Source organism: Histomonas meleagridis (assembly GCF_020186115.1).
Source record: "Histomonas meleagridis strain 2922-C6/04-10x chromosome Unknown scaffold_61, whole genome shotgun sequence".
Taxonomy (NCBI): Eukaryota; Parabasalia; order Tritrichomonadida; family Dientamoebidae; genus Histomonas; species Histomonas meleagridis.
The window spans coordinates 1,637,205-1,656,765 of NW_027150931.1; the positions used below are offsets into that span (position 1 = coordinate 1,637,205).

At 28.4% G+C, this 19,561-nt stretch overlaps 4 protein-coding genes across 4 annotated transcripts; all 4 read left to right on the forward strand.

Annotated features, from left to right (window-relative positions):
* Positions 1–13,407: 13,407 nt before the first annotated feature.
* GO595_010540 (uncharacterized protein) lies at positions 13,408–14,787 on the forward strand (the record flags this gene model as incomplete). Its single annotated transcript, XM_067913230.1, has 1 exon — positions 13,408–14,787. One exon carries the CDS (start codon positions 13,408–13,410, stop codon positions 14,785–14,787), a length of 1,380 nt encoding a protein of 459 aa, XP_067769278.1.
* Positions 14,788–15,172: 385 nt separating this feature from the next.
* On the forward strand, positions 15,173–16,270 carry GO595_010541 (Polyadenylate-binding protein RBP45B; the record flags this gene model as incomplete). The annotated part of the gene is made up of 1 exon (XM_067913231.1): positions 15,173–16,270. The coding sequence occupies one exon, from the start codon at positions 15,173–15,175 to the stop codon at positions 16,268–16,270; it is 1,098 nt and encodes a 365-aa protein (XP_067769279.1).
* Positions 16,271–17,299: 1,029 nt separating this feature from the next.
* Positions 17,300–17,725, forward strand: GO595_010542 (cofilin/tropomyosin-type actin-binding protein; the record flags this gene model as incomplete). The annotated part of the gene is made up of 1 exon (XM_067913232.1): positions 17,300–17,725. The coding sequence occupies one exon, from the start codon at positions 17,300–17,302 to the stop codon at positions 17,723–17,725; it is 426 nt and encodes a 141-aa protein (XP_067769280.1).
* Positions 17,726–18,185: 460 nt separating this feature from the next.
* On the forward strand, positions 18,186–18,518 carry GO595_010543 (40S ribosomal protein S25; the record flags this gene model as incomplete). Its single annotated transcript, XM_067913233.1, has 1 exon — positions 18,186–18,518. The coding sequence occupies one exon, from the start codon at positions 18,186–18,188 to the stop codon at positions 18,516–18,518; it is 333 nt and encodes a 110-aa protein (XP_067769281.1).
* Positions 18,519–19,561: the final 1,043 nt, after the last annotated feature.

Sequence of the window (19,561 nt, forward strand, 5' to 3'; positions counted from 1 at the left end):
CTCGTTTTTGAGAAATCCTAAATTGCACAGAATCAATTGAAAAAACACTTTTCGTGTGATAGTCAGATCAAAATTAATTGAAAAAAATATTTTTTCAATTGAAATAACAAATTGGTTGGAAAAATTAAAATATGGTTTCAACCATGGATAGTTTTTTATTTGGGTTTTATTTCAAAACTCTAGATGCAAATTATGTTTTATAATAGTGTTATTAATATTCCACTTCTATTAATTTTTTTCAGCAAATCTGAACAATATGTATTAAATTCACATGAGAAAAATTAATATTTATATGAAAGATTAGAGAGCTATACATACTATTTTTTTTTAAAGCAAAAGAATCGGGAAATTTTTAAGAACTTCAAACAAATTTGTTTGCCAAACCCTCGAAAATTTTGTTTCGGCATAAATAAATTCAAAACTTTATGAATATAATGTGGAATTTTGAGAGCAAAGTGACCAAGCACTCTTATCTTACTCGATTATTTTGGTTAAGCGTAAAATACCTTTTTGAACATTTTTTAACCTAAAATTGTATCTCCATCATTTTTTGGACATTAACCTCTAAAAAATTATTGACAATACTGAATTTGACTCTTTTATTGAAACGCATCTTCAAAACCGATATATTTTGATTGAAAAATGCTTTTTTAAACTTTTTTAGTGCACAGCTGCATTTAATGTTTTAATAATTTAAAATTATTATTTAATTCGAATTCATTTGTGCGAAGTGAGAAAATTAATTATTGAGTTAATTTCAAAAAAATGCATGATCATATATAGTTTAAAATACATTGATCAACATATAGATGATGTCTAAATCGAAAATAAAATAAATTTTATATAAAAAATAAGTGTAAAAATTATAATTTTAAAAGATAAAAGAAAATATCAAAAACATTCGGTTCGCACTGGGTCGTTATTAGATACTTTCCCAAATGGGCATCGGCTAGCCGATATTATATAATAGATTCTAAATAATGAAATAGAAAAACTTCAAGAAATATCATCGCATACAAATTTTGAGTTCTATCAAACAATTGAACCATCACTTTATGAAACATTTCATCGATTGATTATGCAGCATTTTTTTCATCATTTAAATGTTTTAAACATTTACTTATGAATGATGCAAAATGATCTCTTCAAACGAATGCTATGAATCCGCATACGGCTTTTCCTTCCACATTCTTTGCATACACTCCATATACTCCATCTCCGTCGCCAATATACGTCACCACTCCGCCTGGCACCAGCATCATCGATTTTTTCATGTCCATCAATTTCATATACAGTTCGCTGAACTCTTGATACAGCTTATTACCTTTTGACTTATATGTTCCATCGCTTACAACAAATTCTCCGATTGTATCCGCCGAATCGTTTTTGTCATTAATTTCTTTATCATGTTTTCATTATAAAAATGCGAATGTGTAACAAACATTGCCATTCCTAAGTCGCATTCAACTACACCACATTTCAGGAAACCATTTATTTCGTCTTTTTCTTTTTCTTCATCATCAGAGTAAATTTGATTTGGTATATCATCAATTAAATTTACATATTTTTCATGTACAATAATCAAATGACTTACAGAGTTACTTTGCTTAATTAATGGTATCCATTTACCACCGAAACATTTGTTAACTTTTGTAGTTTTCGCAAAATCAACAAAATATATTTCACCAGGATCAATCGCTAAAAGTATTTCGTCATCCATTAAATCGATTGTTTTTTCAGGTATTGAAACTTTCCATCTCGTAGGCCTTGGTTTGTTATCAGTATTAACATTATTATACACCAACGAAACAATTCCCATCCAAAAAATACATTTACGTGAGAATCCTCTCAATGCAAATGCATTTGAAGTTGTAAATTGAACTTGCGTTGAAACGATTGTAAGATTCGTAGGATAATTAACACTTCCAACTAAAAGTTCATTGTCACCAAAACTTTGATAATAACAAAAAATCGGCGCGCCAACACGAGAAAAAAATAATGTTCATCAACTTCTTCATAATTTGGTGCCCTTAATTCTAATGGTACATCACCAGCGCCTTTTATGATTCGATAACGATTAAATGGCGTAACTGGTTAATAATTAATATATCCATATATACCAGTTCTTAGTAAACCCTTCTTCTGAGTCGGGAATATATTGCGTACATTCATTAGTGTATGTTGGAGTTTCATACGTATAATCGGTAAGACTGAATTTAAGACATGATATTTTGCTGATGAACATGTGATAATTTTCCTCATTGGATTCTGAGGAGACTACAATTAAAAGACGCACAGCAGATATTTTCGAAAGACATTTCAAATAAAAATTTTCTATTGGATTTTCTTTTTCAACATCAGATTGTAAAGGCTAAGCCCAAGTTTCTTACTTACGTGGAAAATCAGTGCTAACTTCGTCCTTTTGGAATAAAATGCCATTACAGGGAATTGGTGTTTTATTGTGATTAAATATTTTGGAATTTTCATCAACACATTGGATAATTAATACATCATTTTGTCGCTCGAAATAGATAATTATATATAACAATATAGTTTTGTCCTTCAAAGTTTTGCACTATTATATATGGAGATGTTGAATACAAATGGTTTACCATCTGACGTCAAGAATGAAATTTTGAGGTCGACATCAGAATCAACTGTAGAAAATAAAATGTTATTCCAATAAAGTTAAAAGATACCATCAAAAAAGATAACAATTTCCCTAGGTAGGGGTTACCCTTTTGTTTTAATGCATTCGATGGGAAATTGTTGAGTCTTGATTATTGTATCTTTATCCTTAACCAAAGCAAAATATATTGTATTATCACGATTTTGAAAAATTTTACCATATACAATTTTCATATTATTTGGTAATAATACTTGATATGAGGAAAACCAAAGTCACACATAGATTCAGAAATGCATCAAGAAAATTTGAAGAATACTGATTGGGGTGAGTTTAATGAAATCAAAAAAGAACTTGATGATGAGTTCTTTAGGTTTTTGGCTTCAAAAGATAATGAACAAAATCCAAAATAATTTAATTATATAATTATACGCATAGGATTTAATTTTTGTTTGTAAATGATTACTTGTTTAAAATGTTTCTTCAGTTCTTCGGAACAAATCAAAGGAATTGTATTAACAATTGTTTCACATATTCATGCAACTATTTTTTTTTATTCTGAATCAGGTTACTCTAATGAAAATGAGTCATGTTATTATTTGAGGAGGGATTATATCCTATGATAAAGCACATTTAATGGTTATTCATTCTTTCATTATGTATTAAATCGAGAAGCTTTATGTAAACATCAGAAATAAATCACTTTTTCAATATTGAAATAATATTTATTTCGAGAGAAGCATTCTGAAAATGAGTAACAAAGGGAAAAATGACTCAAAAAAATAAGTCCATATGTATAGCAATATAGACTTCAAATTAAGGAAAGTTTATTATAATAAATAAAAAGAGAAACAAAACCCAATCAACAAATTCCTTCAAAAACAAACGATAATCAATTGATTTCAATACAATAAACTTGGAAAAACAAAATTTGGCAGATGAAGAAGTTTATAATTGGGAAAAAATAGGAAATGATGCAAGCCGTCAAAAAACGATACAGTAAATTGACACAATAACGATTATAATCAATTTAAATTTATATCAAATATAAAATTATAATATCTAGAAATCTATCAGAAGAAATTCGAAAATGCATAATATTTGGAATAAGTAGTTATGGTATATTACCATGTTATTGTTATGAAGAAATCTTTTGAAAAATGTTGAGTCGGAACTACTCGGATTTAGAACATCAAACTGAGATTTTTTATCTGGATAAATAGCCACTTTGCGATTTGCTTTGAAGCATTCATATTTATTTTGATTTGATTATTTAAAGAACTGGATTAGTTTATCACTTATTCAATAGTAAAATGTGAGGATATATTTTCTTACCTTGAAAATTTTCATAAGTTTGAGTGCTAATCTCAGCTTTTGTTTTGATATTTTCCTTTTTATTTTCTTCTTTAAACACTTGAAATTGGAATTGTGTTTGATAATCTGTAAAATACGTTTCATTTTCATTACTTGTCGAAACCCAAGTAGTGGTATTCATAGAAAAAATTATTGAGAATATAATTTAATATTTCAAAATATTATTTGAAAATTATTTAAATTATTTGTAACAGCACTTATGTATGCATCTTATAATGGTCATACAGAAATAGTTAAATTACTTCTTGAACAAGAAGGAATTGATATTAATACTAAAGGTGTTTATTTGTTTTATTTATAATTTGTTTTTATAATTTAATATTTCAAAATAATATTTGGAAATTATTTAAATTATTTAAAACAGCACTTATATATGCATCTCGAAATAGTAACAAAGAAATAGTTGAATTATTAAATTCTCAAATCTAAAATGGTGAAATTAAATTCATAAAATTGAATAAAATAAGTGCCGTTTGGTATCATCCAAAATGAAATTAATAAAATTGAATAAAAAAAAATTTTATTTCATAAATGTCATAATGTATATCTAAAAATGAAAGAATTTTATTATCTACAAATTATAAACATGTGAACTTTGTTTGTATGAATAAAATCAAATATATATTTTCTATAATTAATATAAAAATCCAGCAAAAAATTGTCTATGAATACAGATGAAATAGAATATAATGAAAATTTTGTTGAATTCTAATATGATCAAAAAATATTAAAATCAGATGTATGAATTGTTTAATAAGTATTTTTCTTTCGAATTTATCATATATTATATATGAAATATATAGCATATGTGATATCACATCATCAAAAAATGTATCTTATATGAGAAAAAAATTAAGGTTAACAATTTCGTTGTCAAATAAATAGTAATTTTTATAAAAGATGAATATAAAAAAGTTATTCATCAAATAAATGTATATATATCAGTATATATATTAATAAATTGAAAGATTAACTATATGTAATTATGATATATAATATTATCACTTTGGTTTTAGTTAAATTATATAGCGAATAAAAGATTTATATAATTATCACATAAGCAAATATCAACAACTACTTTTTAATCAGATTTCATTTTAATTTATGAAATAGTAGTGTGAACAATATCAGATAATAAATAAATAGTAGTGTAAATTATATTTTTTATCAGTGAATAAAATAAATTAAATGAATTTTTTATTAGCTTCTGGTATGATTTATGCTAATATCAGGATTATATATATTATATTATTACTATTATATATATTATTACTATTATATATATTATTACTATTATATATATTATTACTATTATATATATTATTACTATTATATATATTATTACTATTATATATATTATTACTATTATATATATTATTACTATTATATATATTATTACTATTATATATATTATTACTATTATATATATTATTACTATTATATATATTATTACTGCTGAACAATGTGGCTCCCCTGTTATTTCAAGAAGCAACACGTTTATTCTCGACCATGGTAATGCGACTTCATTATACTTTATTTGGCCTTTTTATCTTTTAGCAAATCGTAGACTTCAGGATAGCGTTTGACATCATGTAGCCATTTGCTATGGGTTGTTATCAATTTACTCAAAAACAAATCGGTTTGAATCGTCGTTATCAAATTGCTTTCTTAAGGAATTGCTTCGTCTGTTTTGGGTTCTTCCCATTTTAACATGCTTTCATAGTAATCAAGCTTGATATTGAGTTTGAAATTTTCTTTAATTTTCGATTGAAGATAATTTAATGTCAAAGAAGTAATTGAAAAATCTTATATATTTCTGATCAGTTTTTGCAATAATGTATTTAATTATGCATTGTTTCTTGCACTCATAAATAAATCGATAAACAGATTAAAAATCATTAATATCTCTTTAGTGATCGCCTGAAATAACAGGAAATATTTTGTTGATATTCTCTTTTTGTATGACTGAAGCCTTTTTATTCGATTTATCATAATCATTATTACTTTGAGAAGAAATGCTTTTTTACCATTTATCTTAGAAAAAACGTTTTTAAATCGTTTGTAATCCATTAATTTCCATGAGGAAGATGCTCCGTAAATTGTTCCCGAATTCATTATGATTTTGTTTAATTTATTGAATTTAGTAATTCTTGTAAACAATGAAGCTTATGATGATTCATTTTTGGATCATTTGTCTATTTTTGCAACTTCTTCCCAAAGTCCCAATTATTCGCTTAAAACGTCCTTTTGGCGTATCAAATCCCAATTTTTCTGCTTTCCTCAGAACACTACCTTTAACAAGTTTAAATCCCAATTTTTGGTTAATCTGTAGTATTCGATTGCTGGAATTTTGCTCTCAAGTCCAATTGTCCCCTCTTTCATATAACGGGGTGCCCCAAAACACGACATGGTTAAGTGGTTTGTTTCAATTTTTTATAGCTATGATTTCGCTAAATCACATGCCTATTGATGATACTATAAACACAGGAGATAAAAATTTGAATAATTTTCCAACCTGCTTGAAATTCCTAATTGAGATTGAGAAAACTATATTTGATTTAACCGAAGAAAACTTTCAGCCGTCCATTAAAAAAATATTGGAATTATTCGATTCAAATCATCCCTTTACGTTTAATACCATTATAAGTAGCATCGTTTATAATACATTTTCATCACCAAAGCAAGTATTTGATATTTACTTAAATTTTTTAAAGACACTTCAAACTAAAGAAGAAGAAATTAATCAAAACACAGTTAAATTAATAGCAATTTTTACCAAACGTATATCTGCAGCAAACACACAAGAATCATATTAATAGAACAAATGATTGAAAAAAATTTAATTGATAAAAATATAACTAAAAACATTAAATCAAAATATTTTGCTCATTATAAACCAAAAGAAGAAAACCAAAACCAAAACCATTTTTCATTTGGGTTTAATAGAAATGATCCAATAGAAAAATACTTTTTGGATAATTATGAAGAACTTTCGAAGAATGATTGGGAACTTCATAAGAATTTCATAAAAGAAGGAGTTAATCCAAGAGAAATTGCAAGAATAATTCGAAATGATGAAATAGAAAAACTTCAAGAAATATCATCACAAACAAATTTTGATTTTAATCAAATAATTGAACCATCACTTTATGAAAGATGTTCATTTGTTAATGATTATAATGTTACATTAATTGATTATGCAGCATTCTTTGGATCAATTAAATGTTTTAAATATTTACTTATGAATAATGCAAATGTAAATAACACAGGTAAATATGCAGTTGCAGGTGGAAATGAAGAAATCATTCATTTATGTGAACAAAATCATTCATCTTTTGTAGTTGCATATGAAACAGCAATTAAGTTTCATCGAAATGATATCTTTAAATATCTTTATGAAAATAAATTAGAAAAAACACAATCAATACCGAAAACAAATGATTTCGTAAGTTTTTGTATTAAAAAGGATAATTATGAAATTTTAGCATTTTTGGCAGAAAAAGGAATTAATATTAAGGCTGATAATATAAACGAATCAGCTAGAAATGGAAATTTATATCTCGTTAAATGCTTCCTTCAAAATAATCACATTACAAAAGATATTTTGCCATTTGCTTCAGAATCAGAAAATGTTGAACTTGTGAAATATGTTTTAGAACAAAAAGGAATTGATGTTAATGCAAAAAATATTCATTTTAATAATTTAGAATATGTTTTAATAATTTGGAATATGTTTTAATAATTATTTATATGTTTTAATAATTTGAAACAGCACTTCATATAGCAGTTAGAAATAATAATATAGAAATAGTAAAATTACTTTTAGATAAAGAAGGAATTGATGTTAATGCAAAAAATATTCATTTTAATAATTTGGAATATGTTTTAATAATTTATAATATGTTTTAATAATTTGGAATATGTTTTAATAATTTGGAATATGTTTTAATAATTTGGAATATGTTTTAATAATTTGGAATATGTTTTAATAATTTGGAATATGTTTTAATAATTTGGAATATGTTTTAATAATTTGGAATATGTTTTAATAATTTGGAATATGTTTTAATAATTTGGAATATGTTTTAATAATTTGAAACAGCACTTCATATAGCAGTTGAAAATAATAATATAGAAATAGTAAAATTACTTTTAGATAAAGAAGGAATTGATGTTAATGCAATAAATATTCATTTTAATAATTTAGAATATGTATTAATAATTTGGAATATGTTTTAATAATTATTTATATGTTTTAATAATTTAAAACAGCACTTCATATAGCAGTTAGAAATAATAATATAGAAATAGTAAAATTACTTTTAGATAAAGAAGGAATTGATGTTAATGCAAAAAATATTCATTTTAATAATCTGTAATATGTTTTAATAATTTATAATATGTTTTAATAATTTGGAATATGTTTTAATAATTTGGAATATGTTTTAATAATTTGGAATATGTTTTAATAATTTGGAATATGTTTTAATAATTTGGAATATGTTTTAATAATTTGGAATATGTTTTAATAATTTGAAACAGCACTTCATATAGCAGTTAGAAATAATAATATAGAAATAGTAAAATTACTTTTAGATAAAGAAGGAATTGATGTTAATGCAAAAAATATTCATTTGAATAACTTGGAATATGTTTTAATAATTTGAAATATGTTTTAATGATTTAAAACAGCACTTCAAATTGCACAAACTTTAGGTTACACAGAAATAGTAAATTTACTCCTTGAAAAAAGTACAAACGAAAATTCTAATTCAGATTCCTCTTCTACAAATATCAAATCTTCATTTTCAATCAGAAATAGAAATGAAGCGCATATTGCTAATAATCAAAATCAACTCAAAGATCGAATGTATGCAGAAAACAATCGAAATAATTGTATCAAAACAAAAGTTGATATAAACACACAAACATATGAAAATAATCGAAATTGCAATATACAACATAACAAATATATTCACAAAGTAAAACGTAAATACATAAACACAATAATATTATAAAGTGCATTATAAGAAAAACTTCAACAAAAAATTTTGGAAACAGCATTACAAAGATAATGCATAAATATTTTATAATAATCGCTTTGGGTTCAACTGAATCGAAATTTTGATATCTGCAAATGTTCTGAAGGTATTTCTTCCGTATTTAATAATAATTTCATTGGTTGCATCATCGTTTAAAAAATGAAACAGTTTAATTTCCATATTACACATAAACAAATGACTTTATGAAATTGACATGCTTGGAAGCACATTAAATAAATATACAATTAGAATTTACCAAAGTAAATATGATTTTTTTTTTTTTTTTTTTTTTTTTTTGATAACGATTTAATATATTTGAAATATTTTTTGAATGGGTACTTTTGTGAATATTCTCAATAATTTTTTCATCATAATAAAATTAATGTCTGTTGTTTTTGCTTTACTTAAACAATGAAATACAAATGCCTTATCCCCAACACAAAGACAATGCCGATAAGGGACTTTTTTCATAGAAAATAAATAAAATTCTATGCAATTAAACTGACATAAATAAGCCCACATAAAAATGAAGAGCAAGTTTTTTCTTGCGATTCTACATATAATAATTTTTTTATTTTTATTTCACCCATCCACAAAAATATACTCAGAAATAAAACAAAATAATTATTCAAATCTTATCATATATTTTTTTTCATTAATCCTATTATTATATTGGCTATATAAAGCATCCGGTGATCCAGGGTTTATTTTCACAGAGGACGAATCACCTCTCAATACAAATGATGATTTATTTTATTGTGAATATTGTCAGCAATACATTCCATTACGAGCAGCACATTGTAAAACATGCAACAAATGCGTTTTACGCAGAGACCATCATTGTCCATGGCTTGGTGTTTGTGTTGGGATGAAAAATCATCTTTTTTTCGTTTTATTTTTATTAATGGAAATTATTATCAATTTCATGAACATTACATATTTCAAGGCAGGAATGAAAACCTTTGATTCTTTTATGGATTGGTTTCTTTTGTCATTTCCATGTGCCTTCTTTTTAGGTGTTTCAGTAATAATTGTTTTTCAACCAATTATTCTTTTACCCGTTCATCTCTTCATCATAATAATGAACCAAACTACTTTTGAATTTTCACGTTCAAAAAAAATCACATATTTAAATAATTGGAAAAAGTCATATAGTCCATTCAGCAAAGGAATCATTGGAAACATCAAAGAATTCGTTACAATGAGATGGAAAATGCCTGTTTATTCTGTTCCAAATGACGAAGAGTCAATGAAAAAATGGAAAGAAGATAATTCTTTCTTAGTTAATGATTCATATGAATGTTGTTAATTTTTTTTTGCTAAAACAACGCAAAAGAAAAGTGCAATATAACTTTTTGAAAGACGATTCAAAATTTGAATTCAAACCTGCTATGGCAGTTTTTCAAGGGAAACATTGACTTTTTGCATGCTTTACATATTTTGACGGATGCTTTGTGAGTTTCATAGCTTTACAATAGTGTAAAGTATTTATTCTGCTTTGCAAAAAGGCCACTTTTAACGATAGCTGTCTCAAAAAGTTATACCATACATCTATCGTCGACCTTTGGCTTCTTTGAAGTGATCCTGATCTTCACAGAAGTTTACTTCAAATGAGAAATTTTATATGCTTTCAAAGTTAACAGATTTGTTAAGTAATGGAAAAAGGCATATAAATGAATTCTGAGATTTAAAACGGGGACAGCTTCTATCAACTAATGGCACTTTTCGACTATAAATAACGTGTTTTTTTGAGAAAAGGGTAAAAATTTAATAATGTTTACCATTTATCAAAAAAGCTTCTATCGTTCTCTATAGAGACATTGTCATTATCGTCCGATGTAAATCATGCAAAAGTCGATTTTTGTCACTTTTTGGAATGAAAAAATAAATTTATCTCGTTTTATTCATAATATTATTCTTAATTTTTTATTGTTCATTGTATAACTATGTTTATTTATTATATATTCATAATATGAAGATCGTAGGTCGATATATACGTAAATGCGAGTTGAAATTAAAATTACAGTTGTGATCAACACGATTTGAATGGTTTACTCGAGTAAAACACCCAAAAAGCTTGAAAATTGAAACATTCTCAAATTTGAAAACATTATAATGATTTTGATCGAGTTCAATTAAAAAAGTATAAATGATGTTTCAATTCCGTATACCTCAGTTTTTGTGAAGTTAATTTTTACAAGAATTGTGTACTTTTTAGGGGGACGTATGCATTTAAAAATGGCGGTTTTCCAGTGGCGGAGCAAAAAAAGCTAAATTGGTCAATCTTATCAGCCTCATATAAATTTATTCTGTCTTCTTCCGATGTCAGAAACATTGTTACAGTTTTATCTGGCTATGTCGTTACAAACGGCGCTATATTTTACGTCACATTTCGAATATGAAGTAAACCATTAAAAAATTGTCAAACGATATTACGAAATGGAAATTATACACTCCCTTCATCAAGCAATTGATAATCGCAGGGAGCACAAATACAAAGAATTCAAGATTCCACCTTCTGTTGCAAACATTTCGCAAGCTCTTATAGAGTTTAATAAAACAGAAAATCATATTAATGAAAGCAAAGAAAAACAAATCCAAAAAATTTTAACAAATTCGTGCATAATCAAAGCGTGTACAATTGGTTTACCAAAAGAAATAAAAGGACAAAATTTGAAATACAAATCGACATTATCTTCAGCGTTGATTGACGTAATTTTGTCAACTCTCTTGATGTCACTAGATGATTTAGATTATGTCATGAAGGAAGTTTCAAATGGATTGAAAGCATACAATTTTACTCCTGAATTTACAAATTCTATTTATACTTTAAGCTTTATTTCGAGTTTTATTCAAACACTTAGCACAGCAGCAAGCAAAGAAAGTAATACAATTTCCTTAATTTTTCCAATTTCGGTGGATCTTGAAGTTTTTCAACAAACTGTTACAAAACTCCAAGGAATAACAAACAAAGCCAATCAAATTAAGAGATCTGGATGCATTGAAGAATATTTAGCTGTTCCATTAGTTGATGATATTCAAAGTTTCATTCCATCAATAGAATCCTCCAAAGAATGCATCATACTTTACATAGACCAACTAAGGGCTAATTTCAGCAACACAAACTATATTCAATTTGGACAATTTTATGAAGAATTTGTTAAATATAGTAATTTTCTTACAGATCTCTTCTTCATCGGACTCGAAATTTCGTTTTTTGTTGAGACGAGTCAAACATTTTTTGACAATATTGTTGATCTTTCAAATATTCTGATTGATTTTCTAAATATAATTCATCCGCTTGCAAACTTCAAGAGCTCCAACCCATTGCTTTGCTTTACAGCTCAAGTTGCAGTCAAGAAGATCTTGTCAAGATCTCAATCAATTGAATTTAAAGAACCATGCAAAGATATCTTTCAAACGATAACAAACAATAAAGTATCAGATATCAAGTCCAAACTCAATCAATTACAGCCTAATATCAAAGAACATATTTCACAATTTTTAACTCAAATCCAAAAATCCAAACTTTCACTTTTATGTTCACCCATTACCGCCGATCAATTTGCGCACAAAAAGTTGCAATCCATCAGCAAATTAATTCAATTAACTTTTCTATACGTAAATTCAGTTGTTGTAAACGGTTATAGCACCAAAGACGTTGAAGGACTTATATCAGAAATTAATGAATATTATGATAAGATTGACCATAACTTTGTTAACCAAATTAATGAAAAGGAGAAATCTACCGAATATCGGATATCATGTTTACAGAAACGGAACACCCTAAAATTTTCACGTGAATTATTAAATGCATCTAATGAAAATTATGCGCGTGCGCCACTTAACTCTGAATATCGGATCTCGCTGATGTTGTCTTCGTTTAATAGCTTAAATGAACAATGTTTAGTTGATCCGAATTCACGAGCATATGAATATTTAAGTCGAACATTTCGAATCTTTTTAGAACATTTTAATACTAACATTGTCTCAGGCGCATGTATATTAACATACAAACGATTTTTACAAATATTAATATTTATCACAACCACATACATATCACAATTTTTCACATTACTTCAACAACAAATTCAAATAGCTAAAAACATTCAATCATTAGAATTGGATTCATTAAACTCTAAGCTTAGAAAATACCTTCGAACGATTCGTCATCCAATCATTTGTTCTCCTAATTTTCAATTGTCGAGTAACATAATTTCAATAGTTAATCAAATCAAAAAGTTCATTGATTCCATTCAATTAACTAATGACGATAAGGTATTGAAAAAGTCGATTGACACTTTTAACGTATACATCAATGATTTGACATATTACATCGATAATTCAAACAAATACATATGGAATATGAACGGCCAAGAATTATTAGGGTCATATGAAAGAGCTAAAGATAAAATCTCGAAACTGATGGAACAAATTGAACATCAGCAACAAGATTCATCATATGTCATGACGCAATTAGCGATGAGTATTTATGAATTTACGAGTTTGTCCAAACTATTTCAAAATGCGCCAACGGATATCATTAACATCATTGAAGGAAACATTTCTATTGTTATAAACATTTGTATTAATTATGAATTAGGAGATGAAAGTTGTAAATATGAAATATTAAATGCTAAAAATGAGATCGAAAAGAATCTCTTAAAGATGGAATCATTTGTTAAAGGATATCAACAAAATATTCCATTAAATGATGTCAACTCGCCAGAAATTGCTTACGCAATGTCACAATTCGATGAGTCTTTGCTAATTAAAAATGATGAAAGTTCTTCACAAGATGATAAAGGTTATATTAAACTTGCAAAGAGTTGGAGTAATAAGTTAAGGGATTATATTAAGGGATGCAGCAACTCTATGTTAAGTGGTTCAATACATCATGGATCTGTCGGATCTTTGGGCGATTTGGGAGTGCCAACTTTGTACAACGTGAATTCGTTCGTGTCGTTCCAAATTTCAAATCATTCAAGTGACCATTCATTAGGAGGGAGATCGCCGCCGGATAATATGTTGGAAGATGTACCGATACACAACAAAAATGTTAAGAATGTAATAAATCAGCAACAACAAAAGCCACCAGCTGCTCAGCAGCCACCAAAGCCGCCAACAGCTCAACAATCAGCGCCTAAGAATGTAACAATAACCCAACAACCACCAAAGCCAGCATCAGTTCAACAACAAACGCCGCCTACTAAGAATGTAACAACTGCTCAACAAGCACCACAGCCACCGAAGCCAGCAACAGTTCCACAGCCGGCACCGCAGCAAGCGCCACAGCCTGCATCCAATGCGCCAGCGCAGCAACAGAAATCTGTTACAACATCAACAGCGCATCAAACCCCACAACCGTCACAACCGCCGCCTGCCACCGCAACAACTGCAAACCAAACGCAACAGCCGCCGGACTTAAGCCGGAAGCCAACTCCCGTCCCAATGCAGGCGCCAACAATAATACAGCCGTCGCCTGTTGTTGCAATAACGCCAACGCCAACTGCCGCCGCTGTAAATGTACCAAGCGCAACGCCAAAGATAATACAGATTCCAGCTACACAACAATACATATTACCTCCTCCATCAAAGCCGCCTTTACCGCCACCAAAACAGTCGATGCCGCCTCCAAAACAGCCATTTGCAGGTGGCGGTACCTCTATCGATGTTTCACTCGCGCCTGCGCCTTCGCTGTCAATGTTCAAAAAACCGGTTGGGCCAAATACGCAAAAGAAATAAATAAAATTTAAACAATAAAACAAAATTCACCGAATGAACTTTTTGTGTTTCAGCTAAATCAACTGTTTGTAATTGGCGATAAACTTCACAACTTCTGATGCAAATTGTTTTATTGCCATTAAACATAAAGTTGTCATGAAATGTGTTAATATTTGTGTAGTTTAACAATGAGTGCGGAACACAGAACATGCATATTTTTTTGGCTTTTACATTAATTAAATTCTAATTGTATGAACAGGCTTGAGAAATCAAATTATTTCATTCATTTGTAAAAAAATAAATAACTCACTAAGCGGTTAACTATCGGCATATATAATGTAAAGTTGCCAAAAAACACATCACTTAGGCCGCCCCAATTGGAAGCCGTTTTCCTTCTTTATTTCTGATGTCATCGAATCACCAACTATGGGTGGGAAACACTGATCTTTGGGAAAGTGAAGAACAGCTCATGAACACTGTCCGCCAAAAGACAGGAGTTGTTCCTGTTTCTTGCAGGTTTCAAAGGAACAAATTGACTGGAGCTTTAATGGGATATGGATTTCTCGAATTCAACACACCATCAGAAGCTGCCACCGTTTTGCGTCTTCTTCGAGACACTCCTATTCCTCAATCACCGACTGTTCGCTTCAGGCTCAACTGGGGCAAAGTTGATAGTGATCTTGAAACGCTTCAACAAGCCGCCGGTTATTCCATCTATGTAGGTAACTTACCACTTAGCATTGACGAAGAGAAGCTTTTAGATTACTTCCGCCGATATTTCCCCGATGTTATTTCTTCTCGACTTATTCGCGGTACTGACAATATCTCTCGTGGCTTTGGTTTTGTCAAATTCAATACACAACGCGAGGTTGATGAAGCTATTCGTATGTTAAATGGCTCAAGTGAATTTGGTCGTCCCATTAAAATCAGTGAAGCCACAGGAAATCGTGTACACACTGATTCCACAAGCATTGATTCTACCAATACAACACTTTTCTTACAAGACATTGACCCTGAAATTGTTACAGAACAAATTCTCATGCACTTTTTCAAGCCATATGGCAACATTATCCGTATAAAATTTGTTACTGGTCATCCCGACTGGGCTTACATCACCATGGAATCGCATTCCGAAGCAGAAAGTGCTCGAAATGCATTACAAGGATCACGATTTGGCGGAACAACTAAAGTAAATATACAATTCGGGCGTGCGATGGAAGAACCAGTGGAAACCAAGACAACCACAATCACTGTCCCTGTCATTAAGCCACAAAAAATCAATCGCAAATTAGAGGCGGAGTTCTTCGATGACGCGGGCACGAAAAGAGTGTTCGATATCATGCAGAGGTACATGCAGCAACAAAGGCAATGCCCAATTGCGAACGTTAACCCAAAGATCGCAAATAAGCTGTACGAGAAATCATGCCAACAAAGAGAACTGACATTCGAATTGAACGCATACTCTGAGACAATGCCTTCAAGCGCTAAACTGTGGTTCTTTTAGTTTAATTAATAAATTGTTAACTTCAAATGTTTTTTTATAGTTTTTGTAAGGACACACTCGGATTGATTTTTATTATATAAATAAACAGTTGCGTTCTATCATAGCAGATATTAGTTTATAAATTAATTTTTGAAAATGGTAAAATTATTGTAATTTCAATTATATTTGCATACATATATATCAATACCAATAATCTAACTTAGGTTATAAATTTATATCCATGAAAATATTTACACAGAGTTTGAATAAGATAATTTAATTTTTAATGAAAAATTCATTTTAAATTATTAAAACATATTTTAAATTATTCAAATGAATAGTTTTCGCATTAACATCAATTCCTTTTTGATCTAAAACATATTTCACTGGTTCAAATTTTGGTTAAAACGCCTTGTTGAATGTTTTTTATTCTCAATTTAGGTAAAAAATATAATAAGATAACAACAGTTTTATTATACAAAATCTATCAGAATGATAATAAAAATTAAAACTAAAAATTATATTTTTAAAAAATCAAAAATCTAGAATACATCTGCTTTCATATTAGTGCTTTTTGAATACTTGAAATTAAAATAAAATCAAGTAATATGAATTTCTATGTGATTCATAGATTGCACATGATTTTGTGATTAAGTTTAATCAATTTCAACTTGAGATTTTTTTGTGACGGTTAATGACAAATTTATTGAATACCTCACTTCAAAAATAATGATATGTATTTTTCTTAATATGTTTTTATTATATTTCATAAATTTTTTTTTTAAATTTTATAAAACCATTTCGTATTTTTTATGGTCATTTCAATATCGAATAATCAAAGGGGAACACTCTGTTTTTCGAATTTATTGAAAGGTGACCTGGCAAAATTGTGCCATCTAATTGTAAACTTTATTTAGACACTTTTGGAGACAGCACCCAACTGGTTTATGACGATAATGCCAGGCATTCAATATTGAGTGGGAATTCAAAGGAAGCCATTTCGAATTTGTCCCATATGAACGTCTTCAACACTCACTTCACTTGTCAATCATGACTTCTGATTGCTCTGACCCTGAAATTTTGCAAGCCTACGAAGAAGTTCGTAATGATAAATCCCCAATCAACTGGATGCTCATCACATATAAGGAAGGATCAAATCAAACAGTTTGGTGTCTTCACGGAAAGGGTGAAGGCGGTCTCGAAGAAATGAAGGCTGCTATCGGAGATAAGTTCCTTGGTTATGGCTACCTTCGTGTTACAACAGGTGATGAAATGTCTATTCGTTCTAAATTCGTCTTCATCAAATATATCGCTAAGGGCACACGCATGAACACAAAGGCAAAGATGAACCTCCACAGAGGAGATGTTGAAAAGGTTATCAACCAAATTTCTATTGCTCTTGATGCTGACTCCCTTGATGAATTAAATGAAGAAGAAATCAACGCCCGTGTTTACAAGGCTGGTGGCACAAGGTAAGCGATTAAAACATTGGGATTTTTAAATCCTTCTTTTTTTTATAATCCAGTTTTTTTTAAAAAAAAAAAAACTTATTGCTTAAATTCAGTAACATATTAATTACTTAATTTTAACATTTTTTTTTCTTGAACTCAATGATATCATTGTTTTTCTCAGAAAGAATTTAATGGTTACGTTTTTCATAATTATTTATTTTGTTGCATTCCGATTTCGGTTTAATAAGTTTTTTGTTTTCAATAATGATTTAACATAAAGCAAGTTATAATGCATAATAATTCATCAATAAAATTAAGAAAAGACTTCATTCCAGCTGGAAAATTCAATGATAAAAAGATCGTTTTTCACAGAAAAATCAGTATCGTCTGATTGAAAAATTAATTGAAAAAGTGGATTATTAATATACAATAGAAAGCAGACTTTTAACCGTCATTTTTGCGGTTTTGGTCCTCCTTTCCTGTCAATGCCTCAAGTAAAAAAGAAGTGGACAAAGACTACAAACAAAGAAAAGAGGGATTGGGCTACAGTCCTTCTTTCAGAAGTTGCTGAAGAAATAGAAAAGGCCGTACCACGCAGCAAACTCATCACACCATCCAAACTTGCAGATCGTTATAAGATTTCCCTTACAGTTGCTCGTCAAGTTTTGAAGCAACTCGAAGCTGACGGTAAGATTGTTTGCTTGATCAAGCACTCAAAGCTTGTTGCTTATGGTCGTCCTGCTGGCGCAAAGGAAGAAGTTGTAGAAGAAGCACCAAAGGCCGAAGCTGCTCCAAAGGGCAGAAAAGGCAAGAAATAAATTTCGTTTTTCTGATATAATTTTTGAACTACTAAATCATCTTCCACCTACTTATATATTTATCTTATTAATATGCAAATTTCCCTTTTTGTACATAGATAACTTAAATATGTTATGTAATTAAACCTTCATTTCTCACATTAATTCTCTCATATCCACGTAATTTTACTTAATTTGCCTTAGTTTTAATACTAAATGTATAAGAACTCAAGTTAAAGCTATCCTTAAGCTTAAAGAATTATACTTTTAGCCTGAAATATATATAGTATCGCTTGAATGAAAATATTTTCAAAAGTATATAGCACCCATAGTTGAATTTATTGTAAAAAATATATCTAAATTAAAGTTATTGTGTTTTTTATAAATATTTCTTTAAGAGTTGTCAAAGGATTAATACTGTTTTATTTGAAAGTTAAATTGTTGTTAATGGCTCAAGTAAATCGAATATTTCATGATGGTTTTTGCGTAATGCATACGTAAGTGCTGTTTCAAATAAATTAAATAATTTCCAAATATTATTTTGAAATAATAAAATACGAAAATAAATCCTAAATAAAATAAAGAAACATCCTGAGTATCAATAAAAAGTAATTTTTGTTTAAGAAGTATTTTAACTATTTCTATTTTACCATTTTCAGCTGCTAACATAAGTGCAGTTCTAAATTTTATTAATAATTTCCAATTATTATTTTGAAATAATAAAATACGAAAACAAATTTCAAATAAAATAAATATTCATCTTGCTCATTTAGATAAACTTCTTTGTGTCCAAGAAGTAAATTAGTTATTTCGGTATAACCTTTTTCAGCTGCCCACATGAGTGCTGTTTTAAATAGTAATAATGATTTCCGAATATTATTTATTATTATTAAACAATTAAAATAAATTTGAAACAAAATAAAAAAATATCTTGTGCGTTGACATCAATTCCTTTTTGCTTAAGAAGTAATTTAACTATAAAAATATGATCATTAGTGGTTGCAAAAATAAGTGTTGTATTAAATAATATAAATTATTTTGAAATATTGTTTAAAATTATTAAA